At 42.8% G+C, this 13,617-nt stretch overlaps 1 protein-coding gene across 3 annotated transcripts in view; it reads right to left on the bottom strand.

Moving 5' to 3' along the window:
- The window catches only part of LOC138620747 (receptor tyrosine-protein kinase erbB-4-like), a 216,708-nt gene that overhangs the window by 61,454 nt on the left and 141,637 nt on the right, over positions 1-13,617 (bottom strand). For all 3 annotated transcript variants that reach the window (XM_069698209.1, XM_069698210.1, XM_069698208.1), the window contains exons 4-8: positions 5,582-5,716; positions 4,116-4,181; positions 2,129-2,247; positions 1,199-1,340; positions 375-488 (exon numbers count right to left, since the gene is read on the bottom strand). In XM_069698209.1, coding sequence (XP_069554310.1) covers positions 375-488; positions 1,199-1,340; positions 2,129-2,247; positions 4,116-4,181; positions 5,582-5,716 — 576 coding nt within the window. The remainder of the gene's footprint in view (positions 1-374; positions 489-1,198; positions 1,341-2,128; positions 2,248-4,115; positions 4,182-5,581; positions 5,717-13,617) is intronic.

The raw sequence follows: 13,617 nt of genomic DNA on the forward strand, positions 1-13,617 counted from the left end.
TGATTCCTGTGCGCTACAGTTGATCCGGTATCATCGCTGTTAGCATAAAGCTATTGGATTAAAATGTTTTAACCACATAAGCTCTTACACATACAGTAAATGCATTGCAGGGGGCCAGGAAGTGGAAGAAACAGGGGATGTCGGGGGATAAACCCCTTTGAATAAAACCGTATTTTCATCCTACTGAGTTTCGCATTAAACTTTATAAGTTTACATTATAAACCACGGACGTGGTCTCCTGACCTCAGCATGTCCTGCTCTTTGCTTTCTGAGGAACACCCAAATGACAAAGTACCCAGTATAAAAATCCAGTCCACACTGTTACTCTGGAGAGGGAAAATTAAATATTCTTGACCACATCACATGGTTTTTACCTTTCGGACAGATGTCAGTGCAGGGAATGCACATTTTGATGCGGTTCTCCTCCACTTCCATTTTGTTACTGGGACATGCTCGAACACAGGAGCTGTGGTCCACCACAAAGTTATCTGACAAAAGCAGTAAGAATCTCAGTGTTAGATGGGATCATTAAACGTCACAGCACATGCAACAGCTACCGTTGATTTTACAGTGAAAAACTCAAAAGAAAACTCAAAGTGCGGAATTTATTGGTGAGACAATTTCCTAGAAGGACCTCTCTAATGGTGAGAAATTGATTATATTTTAATCACATTTGTATAATGATCAAAACTAATGGTCTCGGGCTATATTGCTCAGGAAAAGTAATGAATCAAATTAGCACTTGGTAGCGGCAGGGGGAAAGTGCGACTGGCGTCTGCTCATTTGAGGATCAGTGGAACTTGAATATGCAATCTGTGGATGTAAGTTTGACTTTTAACGCATGCTTGCTGAATTACTGCTACACTCTGACTCCATATCCGTGAAAGAAACAACTAAGATTTGCTTTTTCAGCTGCCAGAAGCCAAAGCAGATGGTGTAGCAACTAGTTGATTGAGATACACAATTTATTTATGTTAGCGTAATTTATCTTGACTTGAAATAATTGTCTGGAGTCTAATTTCAGAATAGGCACATGATAAATGCTTCTTCAGTCGACAGCAGTGCACAGACTATAGAACTTAATTATGAGGCTCATTATGAGCATCTATGTACTGCTGTATAACGTTACAGTATTTAGATCTGCTTGCATCTGCCTGGATGCGCATGCAGCCAAGCGCTGTGTTTGCTCAGGACTTACGTGGACATTTCTTGACACAGAAGGCACCGTAAGTGTACTTGGCTCTGGGGTTGTGCTCTAACTGGAAAGACGTCGGGTTGTACACAAATGGCTGAGGGCACTGGGTCACACATGCTCCGCTGTCGTTGAAATTGGTGCAAGCCTGCAGAGAGTACACAATCGTGGTGAGCTGAAGGCACAGAAGACTCGTCAGACTCCCCCTGTGCATGCACAGAGTAACACGTAGTGAGGTGCAGCGAGTGGAGGGCTGTGATTTCCCCGCATAAGTCACTGTGAGTGAAAGAGTATTACAGCAGCATTTCATTTTTACGTGGGATTGCGACATGCGAATCATGCAGCTGTCCCTTGTCTCTCTGAATGCCAAATGGAAGAAAAATTGGAGCCATTGATCCACAGCCACGATGTAAATGGTGAAATGTTTTCCCATAAACCTCTTAAGCGTTTTGTCGTCTGTGGCCACCGGCTGAAACGGCCATAATTGAATTGGATGAGTCTTTCTGTGAATTACAACTACAATATCATCGGTGCCAGCGTGCGCGAGTGCGCAACGCACTTGTTTGTGAAACAGGAAGAACTTGAGGTGATAAAAGGGATATTAATTGGAACACTGAATCACCAATTTGTTCTTTGACGAGTGCCGCTGTGGCTGACTTTTACAGCCGCGTAAAATGACAAACAATTTATCAGCAGGTAAACAAACTGGAACATTTTAGGGCGGGGAGAGTGACAAACAGATGTTACACAGAAGATGTGGACACATGGAATGAAGAAGGGGGACAAGGTTACACACCGGATGTGTGTGAAGGCAGGCGTAAGAGCAAAAAGAGGCAAAGAAAAAGAGAAATGTAAAAGACAGAGAATGAAGGAAAAAGTTAAGGGAGAAATAAAGAGCGAGACAGTGTGTTTGTGTTGGTATGCAATCTGACGTACAAAGCAGTCGGTGTCCTTGGGGCCGGAGCAGCCGCCGGCACATTCGCGATGGCAGCAGTCGCTGACGTAGGGCCCGAAGCATCGACCGTCACACTGCTCTGCACACACCGTTTTTGTCACTGCCCAGGAAGGGAGAAGACTGCATTTTAAAGGTCTGGCACACACATACACACACATCCAAACCCATAAAAAGAGACAATACCACCACCCTCAACCTTCCTCTCAAGCTTTAGCTCTTCAAAAACATCATCTGATGTCAGATTCAGGCAGAGACAAATTAGAGGCTTCAGCAACCTAAAGTTCACACAAAGGGGTTTGTGAGTGCAAGGTCACTGGCTTGAAAGAAGCGTAGGCTGACTTAAAAAAACATGGAGCACTGTCTCCTCTCTCAACAACTGCTCTGGAGGTGCCCTTGAACGGCCCTCTTATCCTCCCGACTGCTCCAGCTTCACTTCAGAGACCATCGGCTGAAAATTGCCATTGTGCTTGGTACTTCTCAGGTGTGGATCCGAGGTGGGACGTCGCTTGAGGAAACTAGATAAATAAAAGTTTGAAAAATACAATGTTGGATCTCACTGAAGCACCATATCTGTGTTTATACAACTGGTGCTTTCAGCCAAGCGGACCGATTGGCCAAGGACACCTTCCAACTGTGATGATTCCCAGAAAGCCTGGCTTGATTTGTTGCTATGCCAACTCTGGTGGTAACCAGGGGAATTTTCACTCCTTTTCCAGTCTCTTTCCTGCGTTTTTATTGCAAAACTTGTTCAAAGTAAGCTCCATAAGTATCATTAGTAAATAATCAGTGTGTCTTGTACCTATTGCATCAAATACTTGTGCTTGAACAGTCTCCCACACATTATTGTTAGAGTAGGAGATATACCAGCCAGCATGTCAGCAGGGGCTTGAAGCTGAGGCATTAAAAACTGCTGTGCTCACTCTCTGCTGAGTTGTGAACATAATGATGCAGTAGTGAAAAAAAACAACAAGGCTCTGTAGTCTATTAGTCTGTTAGTCTGAGAAAAACGGGCCAGTCCCTTTCTAGGTCTTTACAACACGAGTAGAACATCCTGTAATTATACGGAGAACAAACATTTCTCCAGTTGCCCTCCTTCCGTTGTCGTCGTTATATTGTTTCTGATTTCATTATTTTTTTCTATTTTTGTGTGGCACTGCTGCTATCAGTTTATTTACATATCATCCTGTTATTTTGTTATGCATCAACAAACTATTGAAATACTGAAACACACTGTAGAAAAGTTATTTCCTCTTCACATTTATTTTCTCAAACTTGACCTTGATTTGGTTCTTTGAGTTCAACAAAAGACAAAGAAAAAGCTAAAAACAGATGCGCTTGCACACTAAATAATAAATCTATATCAAAACAGATTACAAGAGATTATAGATTATTTTAAAGCAGACTGTAAAGTATCCTCAATTGTCCCCGACCATTCAGTAAATACAGAGGGTCACTCAGCCTTGAACTAATAACTGATTGAACAGAATTTCATTTCCCTTGATTTCAATGTCGAGTTCTTCTGTTTCACTCCAATAAAAATACAGTTTCAGAGGCCTCTACAGTTACAAAATGACATGAAAATGTCAGAGTCAGGTTACATGAATTATTTAGGACTCTAAAATTGGTCCAAGTAACCATTTTATTTCTGAGAACGAGAGGAAAATATCCCTATCGACCACACATGTACATCAAAGTTGCCAAGAAAATACATTTTATTTCACCATAAATTGCTGTAGTGATGTACAGTATCAGTATACATGCTTATTAATCAGAAATCATTATGAAAACGAATAAAATCATTTTGTCAGTTTGTCTAACAAAAGATAAAAAAATACCCAGTAGCGCCTCTCCTTTTGGACTATTTAAAGGGTCACCTGAACGCTGGACTATTCCTTAATATCTGTATCAGTCACACCACATCAAGGTAGCAGGCCGGTGGCATCCCAGTGTAACCGTGTGCATACTCACAGGTTTGACACTGGTCCTCCTGATGGCCCCAGCAGCGTCCGTTGCACGAGCGATGACAGCGTCTGCCTGCAGAACACACCAACAAACAGGCACTGTGTGTCAGTCAACGCCTCGGCAAACTTCACATGCAGTTTTGACACGAATGCACGTCAAGATACGGCCCCTTCACACATCAAACACCTAATCGTCCACTCACGCCACACCCTTAAAATTTACCCCACTAGTGACAGTGACACATCTGTCGAATCTCCTCCGCTCATCCCACAATAGACACGCAGTCACCGTGGCGACTTGTGGCCTGTGAGGAACATAAGCATGAAAGACAGGTTTCTACTCCCTTCCGCCAAGCGCTTGCAGGCAAAGTGGGACCTGACAGAGCACTCACTGCCTTCATCTGCCAGTGGCCCATCATCAAGACTTAATTGACTATGGGTTAATTACAGAGTAAGTGGAATAGTGTAGCAGAATGTCACCCGGCTCCTTCAACCACTCCCACTGTGGGTTGTTAATGTTAAATACTAACTACGTCTTGGCAAAGGGCCCCAATTTGGCAACCTCAGCTCCCACACACTCTCTTGTCCTTTTTTTTTTGGCCCACCTCCTCTGTTCTTTGTTGCTTTTAATCACCCTCCTCCTACATCAGTGCCATCTAATCAACAAAATAGCAATGTTTTACACAAATTGTACTTTAAAGGCTCCTTTTAAACCTTTATTTTTCAGTAACCAGCTTTACATGATGTCTAACTCCCGACTGATGTCACAGGTCAGTGCTATACAGATTTTATTCTGCTCAGTCTGTAAGCAAAAAAAAAAGGTCATCATGCCTTTTCATCAAAGATGCTCTCAACATTTCCCTCGTTGTCTGTGTCTTGGCTCACCATTTGGTGCCTCAGCTGTCCCTATTGTTCACCCTGACATGTTTTTATATAGACGCCCTGAAGAAACTTCTTTGCTGCCTCTGTCTCTCCCTTAAAATGAGCAAAAGGCATGTCCATAAATGTGCTAAAAAGTTTGAGAGAGTCTGTCTTTAACAGACAGTTCTTCTGACACAGAATGTCCGCCGGATAGCGACGCCTGTTATGTCCAAAGAAGAGGGAGCTGAGGGACTGCAGGGACCTAGAAGAGGGGGGTGGGCACCAAGGGAAGTGGGCAGCTTCAAACCAGCTGTCAGATTCACTGAGGTTTAAAAAGAGCACAGCAGACAGCAGCTCCATGGGCCTTGCTGCGGAGCCGCTACCATACCACTACAATGGAAAGGTTCACACGTTGATCTAACACTATGTGATTTCGTTTCCAAATGACCGCCAGGCAAACAGAATGAATAAAAAGGGCTAGGGCGCGACTGCTGCTGCTGGTGTGTGTTTCTGTGTAGACCTCTACAGTATGTTGGCATGTGATGCCTTCACAGATGATACACAAAAACTGAATTTTCGTCCAAAGTTACTGGTTCCACTGGTTTTACTCACATCCGAGGTTGCTGTTGTTGGACGGCACCACCAGCAGCTCCGCCTGCGGGTTCTTGATGATGTCACGCCAATGGATGGTGTCCGCGTGACACAGGAATTTGTTCTGGTCAACATACACACCCCCGTTCAGTATCTCTGCATAAGGAGGAAAAAAAAAAAAAAAAAAAAAGGCAGAGAAAGGGAGAAATGAGCACATAGCCATGGATATATATAGTACATGTACATGATGGCATAAAATCAATACTTCAAGGTTAACTCTTATCGCTCCTTTGTCTCAAAGTAGCACGCTGCATACCGTGTTCCCTGATGTGCATCTGAGCATGACGATAAATGCTATTGACAAATGCACACAGTAATTCAATGCCATATCCAAAGACACTGATGTTTTGTAGAGAGTACGTCACAAGAAATAAGTAAATTTGACTTTATATGCAAACTAAACAGGCACGCTTCGAAAAAAAAAAAAAAAAAAAAAAACCTATACTGTATGCTGGTATAATTTCAGAATTATGTGCCGAGTATTAAATGATTTAATTTAGCTTCAGAGTTAGGGAGAGTTAATGAGTTTGAATGTCACAGGAAGACACCAGATACTTGTTGTGTTAATTAAAACGGCAAGAGTAAACTGGAGCAGATATATAGCTTCATCATTCATGAGGGTTTAGATGTAGCTCAATCTTCTCGAGTGTAAAAAAAAATGCAGTTTGGAACATCGTCAATTTTTTATTGTTCCACTATTATCTTCAAGGGCTCTCTCTTGGCTCGCAACGCAGTTTTTCTTGACCTAATCCACAGCCTTCTATCAAAGCCAGAGCCAAAGACAAAGGCGCACTCCTCATCCAGCATTTGCTTAATAGCAAAAATATGTTTCTTTTCAAGGACCAGTGCCCTTAACAGATGCCTGAGCATGAAGTGTGATAATACATTCTAATCCCTCTCCATGTCACTAATCCAGGTTTTGGATATAGACACAGAATGAAATGATGCTGCATTAATCCGCCCTCCCTCCCAAGCCGTGACCTAAGGCAGAACAGAAACAACAGCCCCCATCAGTGTCTCTTTCTCTCTGGGACACCAGCTGACTGTATAATTCAGCCGAGTTGAGGGATTTAGATACAATCACCTTGCATCCCCGTCTCCTTGAAAATGAAGAGCGGGCTGATTCCAATGAAAGTACTTGTCATAATGAATGAAATTTCATTAAAAAAAAAGTAACAATGTGGTTCAGATTAGGACTGGATTAGCTGGAGGTAAAGAAGGGCATTGTCTCTCCAGGCAGATTATTAACAGCGTATGAGTTATGCGGACGATTCAGTGGCTGAGAAGCACACGGAGGAAGCTAATCATTACCATCCGACACCCTGATTAAGGAAGTGGGCCTTGGTGGCGACGGGGACATTTATTCAAAGCCCTCTTGGAGGTGACATGGCGCTCCGTCTGCCTGCTGAATGGCCTACAGCCGCAGCTTCATGTAATCATGTTCCCGTCACAATGGACAATTTATCTGGGGGTGTTTTACATTCATGAGTGGTGGGTGAAAAAAGGGACAAGCTGTGCTTTATTCAAATAACATGTGAACTGCACTATCAGCATGCTTCCATGTCATTTAAAAATGGTCATGAAACATACAGCTGTCCATTGCCAACCAACATCGCAGATCGGAGAAGTTTCTGACATGATATATAACATACTCGCTGACAGGAGCGGCATCGATATGTGCATTTCATTTAACCTACCAACAGATTACAGTGTGGCTGTCCTTAAGTCACCTTGATATGATACAGGGGTTTGCTGCTGTGCCACTTTACTCTAAAGATCCTCAAAAGATTTGTTCAGACATACTGTGCACAAAAAAAAAAAAAGGAACACAGGAGGGGTCAAGATTACAGGGTTTACACACACACACACACACGCACACACACACACACACACACACACACACACACACACACACACACACACACACACACACACACACACACACACACACACACACACACACACACACACACACACAGAGTTTCACAAAGCTAGCAATTTACACAACTCACTGTGGTATGGCAACCGTGCAGATTAGGCATTTATTTAGGACAGACTCCTTTTCAACATGGCTGGACACTTGATGATGGATAAGGGCTTGACTGAGCACAGAAATGAACCTTTCCGGCACCTGACTGGAAGAAAGCATCTCTAGCTGGACTGGAAATGGTCATTTTGTGATGGAAAACATTTCTGAATTATGTTTTATTTCATGTCAAAATCCCAGACTCAGCAGATGTGTTCTCATATTTTGTTGGGGAAACTGATGATTTATAGTGGATTGGCTCTGCTGGGGTAACACCTTGAAACACTTTTGTCAAACATCTGCAAGAAAAACTCAATAGTGGTTCAACATCATGCAATTTATTGCATGTGGTCTGCAGCAGAACTTAGACTGACACGACCTGTGTTTTAGAGACACATATAAGCTCTTGTAATTTTCTTAAAGCACACAAAAGTTAGGTTCAACTGACACCAATACAATTTCACTTTTCTATCTGTGTTGTCAAGGTTATCATTAAAGTGTCAGAAATGGGAATGTAAAGACTGAAATACTGTGAGGCCTGATGGGGAGAGATGGAAATTCAGGGGCCCGCAGTTACAACTTGTCCCTGGGGGAATCATAAATGTTTGCAACATATTTCATGACAATCCATCCAGTTGCCATTCAGCCATTTTACTGTAAACAGAAAAATATCAATCTTAGATTGGGATATATTTTATTAGATATGTGAAAATGTGTACTTCCAGTGCTGGGAGGAAAAGTGAGAGGGATATAGTGTATGTACCATATGTAACGGCAATCCATGCAATAGTTGTTGAGATATTTAAGTCTGGACCAAAGTGGTGGGCTAAAAAAAACAAGTGCTGGCATTACTATCTCAAGAGAAACACCACTGTCATGGCTGAAAATGGGTGTAAAAGCACGGACAAGTAGAACTGAACTGGAAAGAACTTGTTTGCACCTAAACAGCAAACCTAGATGTTTGATGATCTATTTCCTGCCATGTGACATTAGTGTACAAAATGTTCCAAAAATAAGAAAAAGTTTGAAAGAGTGACAACGTAAACACTTTAAACCTTAAGGGTATAAGTGGTACAATCACAATCAGTTTTGCCATTTCACAGGGAGCTCTTTCTGTTCAACCCGCCCAGCACTGTCGCCAAATGCTCCTTTAAACGCCTGAGTCCAGATCCCCCTGCCAGCTGCGAGACAAATTGCCAACCCTCCTGTCCATCCAGGCAAGGGCAGTAACTCTTCCAACTGGGTGTCAAGCCTCCATCAGGTGCTCATTCATTAACGGGCAACAGTCCTGCACCACCACCCAGCCCTGCCTCCTGCTCCACTCTCGTGCTCCACCACCCCCTCCACGATTCGATCTTTCGATCAGGACGGGAGAGCTACAGCCGACTATCCCCCGCTAGTCACATCCCGCCACCGCCCAATTCCCTCACTCTCTACATTTCTGTGATTCACGAGGTTGTCATAAAAGCTATTGTCCTGCATCGGAGGACCAGTGAGGGGGGAGAGGGGTGAGAGATAGAGAGGGCAGTAGGAGAGGGAGGGAACAAAGATATGTGAAGATATTATTGCTCCCTCTAACAAAGTTTCCAAACCTTTTAAATAAATAGAGGATGCACAATTACACTGGTAATTTTCTGTAGTATGATGTAATATGCTATCAAGTTGTTCTAAAAATAAAACTTAATTAAATTCTACGAATGAAGTCATACAAAATAAATGGCATACATGAATCATGAAACACATTTTATAACTTCACAAACATATTGATGTTTGACCGCCAAATTCTAATCAGTTCATCATTGAGTCCAAGTGCACATTTTAACCAAATTTGAAGAAATTCCCCCAAGCCGTTCCTGAGATGTCGTATCCACAAGAACGTGATAGATAGACAATACAAAACAACATAATACCTCCAGCCAAAACTCTCGCCAGTACGGCTGCATGAACATTTTAAAAACCACTAGCTCAGATGGCCAACAATTTGCACTGATATCCACAACTATATGTTTCATTTTGTACCGAATAGCTTGAATTTACTTCACTTTCAAGAATCTTGTTGGTTGGTAGGCAGACTTCACCCCTGACGATGGTACAGATGGCGTTGTGAGTGTTTGGAACATTACGATAAGGAGCCCGGCCAAAGCACTTGACCAAATATAAAGTATGCGAGCTGAGTTGATGTTGGAAACATGTTTAGTTACCACAGATCATGTCAAGCACAGTGTCTTGTTCCTCATCGCTTCTTTAATTCCAGCTCTATAGATGACTGTTTGATTAAACATTGTACGTTGATGGTCTTCGCCTTAAAAATGGGCACAGAAGAAAGCTCCCAGTCTCTCTTTTGATAAGTCAGTATGTTCGACCAAAGAACTCAGTTCCGCTGGGTGCTTTTGCCGGGTGACACAGTTCCCAGCAATGCTGTTTTATGCGTGTACGTCGTCGCTTATGGCTCCATTGCCATATGGTCGGGTCATGTTTGGTTCAAGACTGCTTCTGGTGAAGCATTTTGCTACATCTCTCTTGGCAGTAAAACAAAGCGTCTCAGTGATGGAGAAACAAAACAACAACAAAAATAATTTTGCCAAGCAAAAGTTGGAGTGTCATGTTGAATCAGCAACTGGATTTGATGTGAACTGCGCAGCGGCATGTGAGGCGATCAAGAGAGGAGAAAATGATTTGGTGAATTCTATCAAATGCAAAACTGATTAAAAGGAATACATGACTTTAGCTTATGACCCCACCTCCGTTCAATGCATTTACTTTCTTTCTTCCGCTTTACTCCATCCTATAAACCACACAATTCTGACTTGCTCCAGTGCCCCATATAAAAGGTGGTGCTTGTTACTTGGCGCTGCAAATCCTCCAAAGGGTTGTTAAACATTGCAACAAAGCAAGAGCTCCTGTAATAAGATGAGGATTTGTTCCGAAAATTATAACTTTGTAAGGAACAACTAAAAACTACACGACTGCAACAAGCATGTGTGCTGTTATTAGAGGTGATAAATTAACCAATTAAACGATAAAACACTGGTCTGAGATTAATGACTGAACACTTGAGGAAACCGGATGACGTTGAGGAAGCAGATATGGAAGTAACCTTTTCACTCTCCTGGCTCCATATTTATATTCAGTCTTTTCCACAGAGCAAACAGCAGGGTCAACACTGGCTTGAATTTCTAGATCATTGACATTAGATGCAACAAATAGAGAGGAGGGCAGAGAGAGAGTCAGAGTGCCCTGACAATATTCCTTTGACTCTTGAATAATTACTTAAAGGTAGAAAAAGAAATGAGAGCTGCACAGGTTGCAGAATTGCAGGATAAGCTCAAAGTATGAAGAGCTTTCTTGGGGATATTTATTTGCATTGTGTATCACACATTCAGAAAGGCAAACAGGCCAATCAGAGCACAGATTGCTAGGGAAGTAAAAATGATCCCTGTACTAAGCAGCCTTTGCAAGCCAATGAAGATCATTTTACTGTCATTCAGTAGAGCAAAGAACCCCTATTTTGAAGTAGTTTCTAGGCGATGATGGCCCCAGCACCAATCAGTGGCCATAGCTCTATAGAGAGCCTGCTGATGAGCTTTCATCAGTGCTGCTAGCCACTTGTCCCACATCTCTTTCTCACCCTAATTATGCTGATGAATAAGGCCGTAATAGTGATCTGTCCTCGACTGATGAGCCCATGCTTTTGCCGTTATTGTCTTGTCTCAGGGGTGGGTGTGTCACGTACCACACAACTCAGGCTGAGTGCATTCGGGCCATCCACCCTGCTCTTTTTTATTAGGATCATCTCTCCATACTTGTCGTCCTCCACCATGCACCCACCTCTCAGACCCACCAGTCCCCTCCCGCATGAAAAGAACTTCCTCACTACGGCGGCGGGCCGACTTGCTGAGCACAGGGAACAGAGAAATCGAGATGATCACTCTTTCTCCACAGTCGGATGCCCTCGTTTTCTTCAGTCACACACTCTTACAAACACACACACCAGCCGGAAACCCCTTCGATGTGCATGAAAACAATCAAACGGATTCTCTAGCAGACGTGTGAAATACAGCACACAAACATACCAAATCCCTGTGATAAATACTTCCAGTCCAACAGCAGAAAGCATCTTGGAGCTCAGTTGCATCAGGTTGACAAAGCCTTGCATTTGTAGGCAGAGCTGGAGAGTTAAGCCACAGCTTTACCTCTTAAATGCCAATTAATCACTCAGTGCTTGAGAGAGAAATGCAGGGAGCCTCAAGGGAAACACACACACACACACACACACACACACACACACACACACACACACACACACACACACACACACACACACACACACACACACACACACATCCAAATTAAGTGAAATACACCTTCTACTTGTTGATGTTTCGGTTTATTAATTTAGATAGTTGTAGGCCATACATTCTCAGCAACTAAAAGAAAGGCACATTTTAACCAACTGTATTAATTAGACAGTGTAAATGTGATTTTAGGGAAATATCAAGCAACTGAATGGTGAGTATGGTGCTGTATTAATGCTGTGGAAATGTAAATGATAGCTAATTTACTAGGTCAGCCCTGACAAATATTTTTTAAGCAGCCTTCACTAGAGACCCAGCAGGCAAAAGCATTATTTGAAGAACTGCTTTTTACCAGAGAACTATGGCATTTGTGTGTGTGTGTGTGTGTGTGTGTGTGTGTGTGTGTGTGTGTGTGTGTGTGTGTGTGTGTGTGTGTGTGTGTGTGTGTGTGTGTGTGTGTGTGTGTGTGTGTGTGTGTGTGTGATGTCTAAGAGACCTGGAAGCTCTTTGCAGTCGTTTGCATGCATCAGTTTCCTGGTGCTCCGTGTGGCCTGTGACACAGTGCTGACAGCTGGCATGACAGAAGGTGCCAAACTGGGGAATGAAACAAATTGCCTTCATTTTCTAAGAGTGCAACCTCTTCAGGGACACCCATGAACATTACACGACTGCAACAAATCTGCGACTCTGCAAAATAATGACTCACATGAGAGCCAATGAGTGAAAGTTAGAGAATCAGAGAGATAGTGCTGAAGTTTTATTGGCTGTCCCGAGCAACATTTTCAATCTAACCCAAATAATAATGCATTTACGAAAACCATCTATAGAAATTACCGTTCTGAGGAGACAGAATGAGACAAACTGAGTGGAAATGAACTGATAAATGCCACAATCCTCCAAATACAGGCTAACACACACACACACACACACACACACACACACACACACACACACACACACACACACACACACACACACACACACACACACACACACACACACACACACACAGATACACACTTAACAATCCATCTCACAGATGTTGCCTTGCTCTAAGCCAACCGGCATCCATCAGAAAGCACTTTGAACTTCACACACACACACATGGGAGGCAACAAGAGAATGTTGCAGCAGGATCAGCACAACCAAGGGAACAATAAAGAGTTTAGTTCGCCACTCTAGTGTGAAAATCTCTTTCATCTTAAGGCTGGAATGCCCACCATATACCGTCTCCAACCAAACAGCGGAGAGAGAAAACAAATATTTTCTGAACTGAAGACATATACAGCACAGTGTTTGTGCAGGGAAAAGGAAGGACAGGAAGTTTGTGTGGTCATGAATGGGACGGTTAATTGGTACTGTGAGTGCTTGTGGGTGTGTCAAGAGGATGATGCGTGTGCACCTGCACAATCTCACCAAAACCATAACTACCCATAATTAAAATAAAGTTGTGGATTTCTCGACCCAGCCAATTTACAATACGACTAAGAAACACTGTGATTTGAGGTAAACACATGACTTGACTAGAAAACAAGCAGTCGGTCCCTTAGGAAACTCTCTGTGTGTAATTGTGAAGCATTCCACTGTACAGTGCCTTCAAGCATGTTTACTCTAAAGGGGGAAAAAAAAAAACTGAGGCTGTTGAGAAAGTAGCTGCTTAAGTGAAAACGACTTCA

The sequence above is a fragment of the Brachyistius frenatus genome, unplaced genomic scaffold (genome assembly GCF_029030835.1).
Source record: "Brachyistius frenatus isolate BFR_SWC_R1_liver_20210118 unplaced genomic scaffold, ASM2903083v1 Contig_26, whole genome shotgun sequence".
In the NCBI taxonomy this organism is placed as follows: Eukaryota; Metazoa; Chordata; class Actinopteri; family Embiotocidae; genus Brachyistius; species Brachyistius frenatus.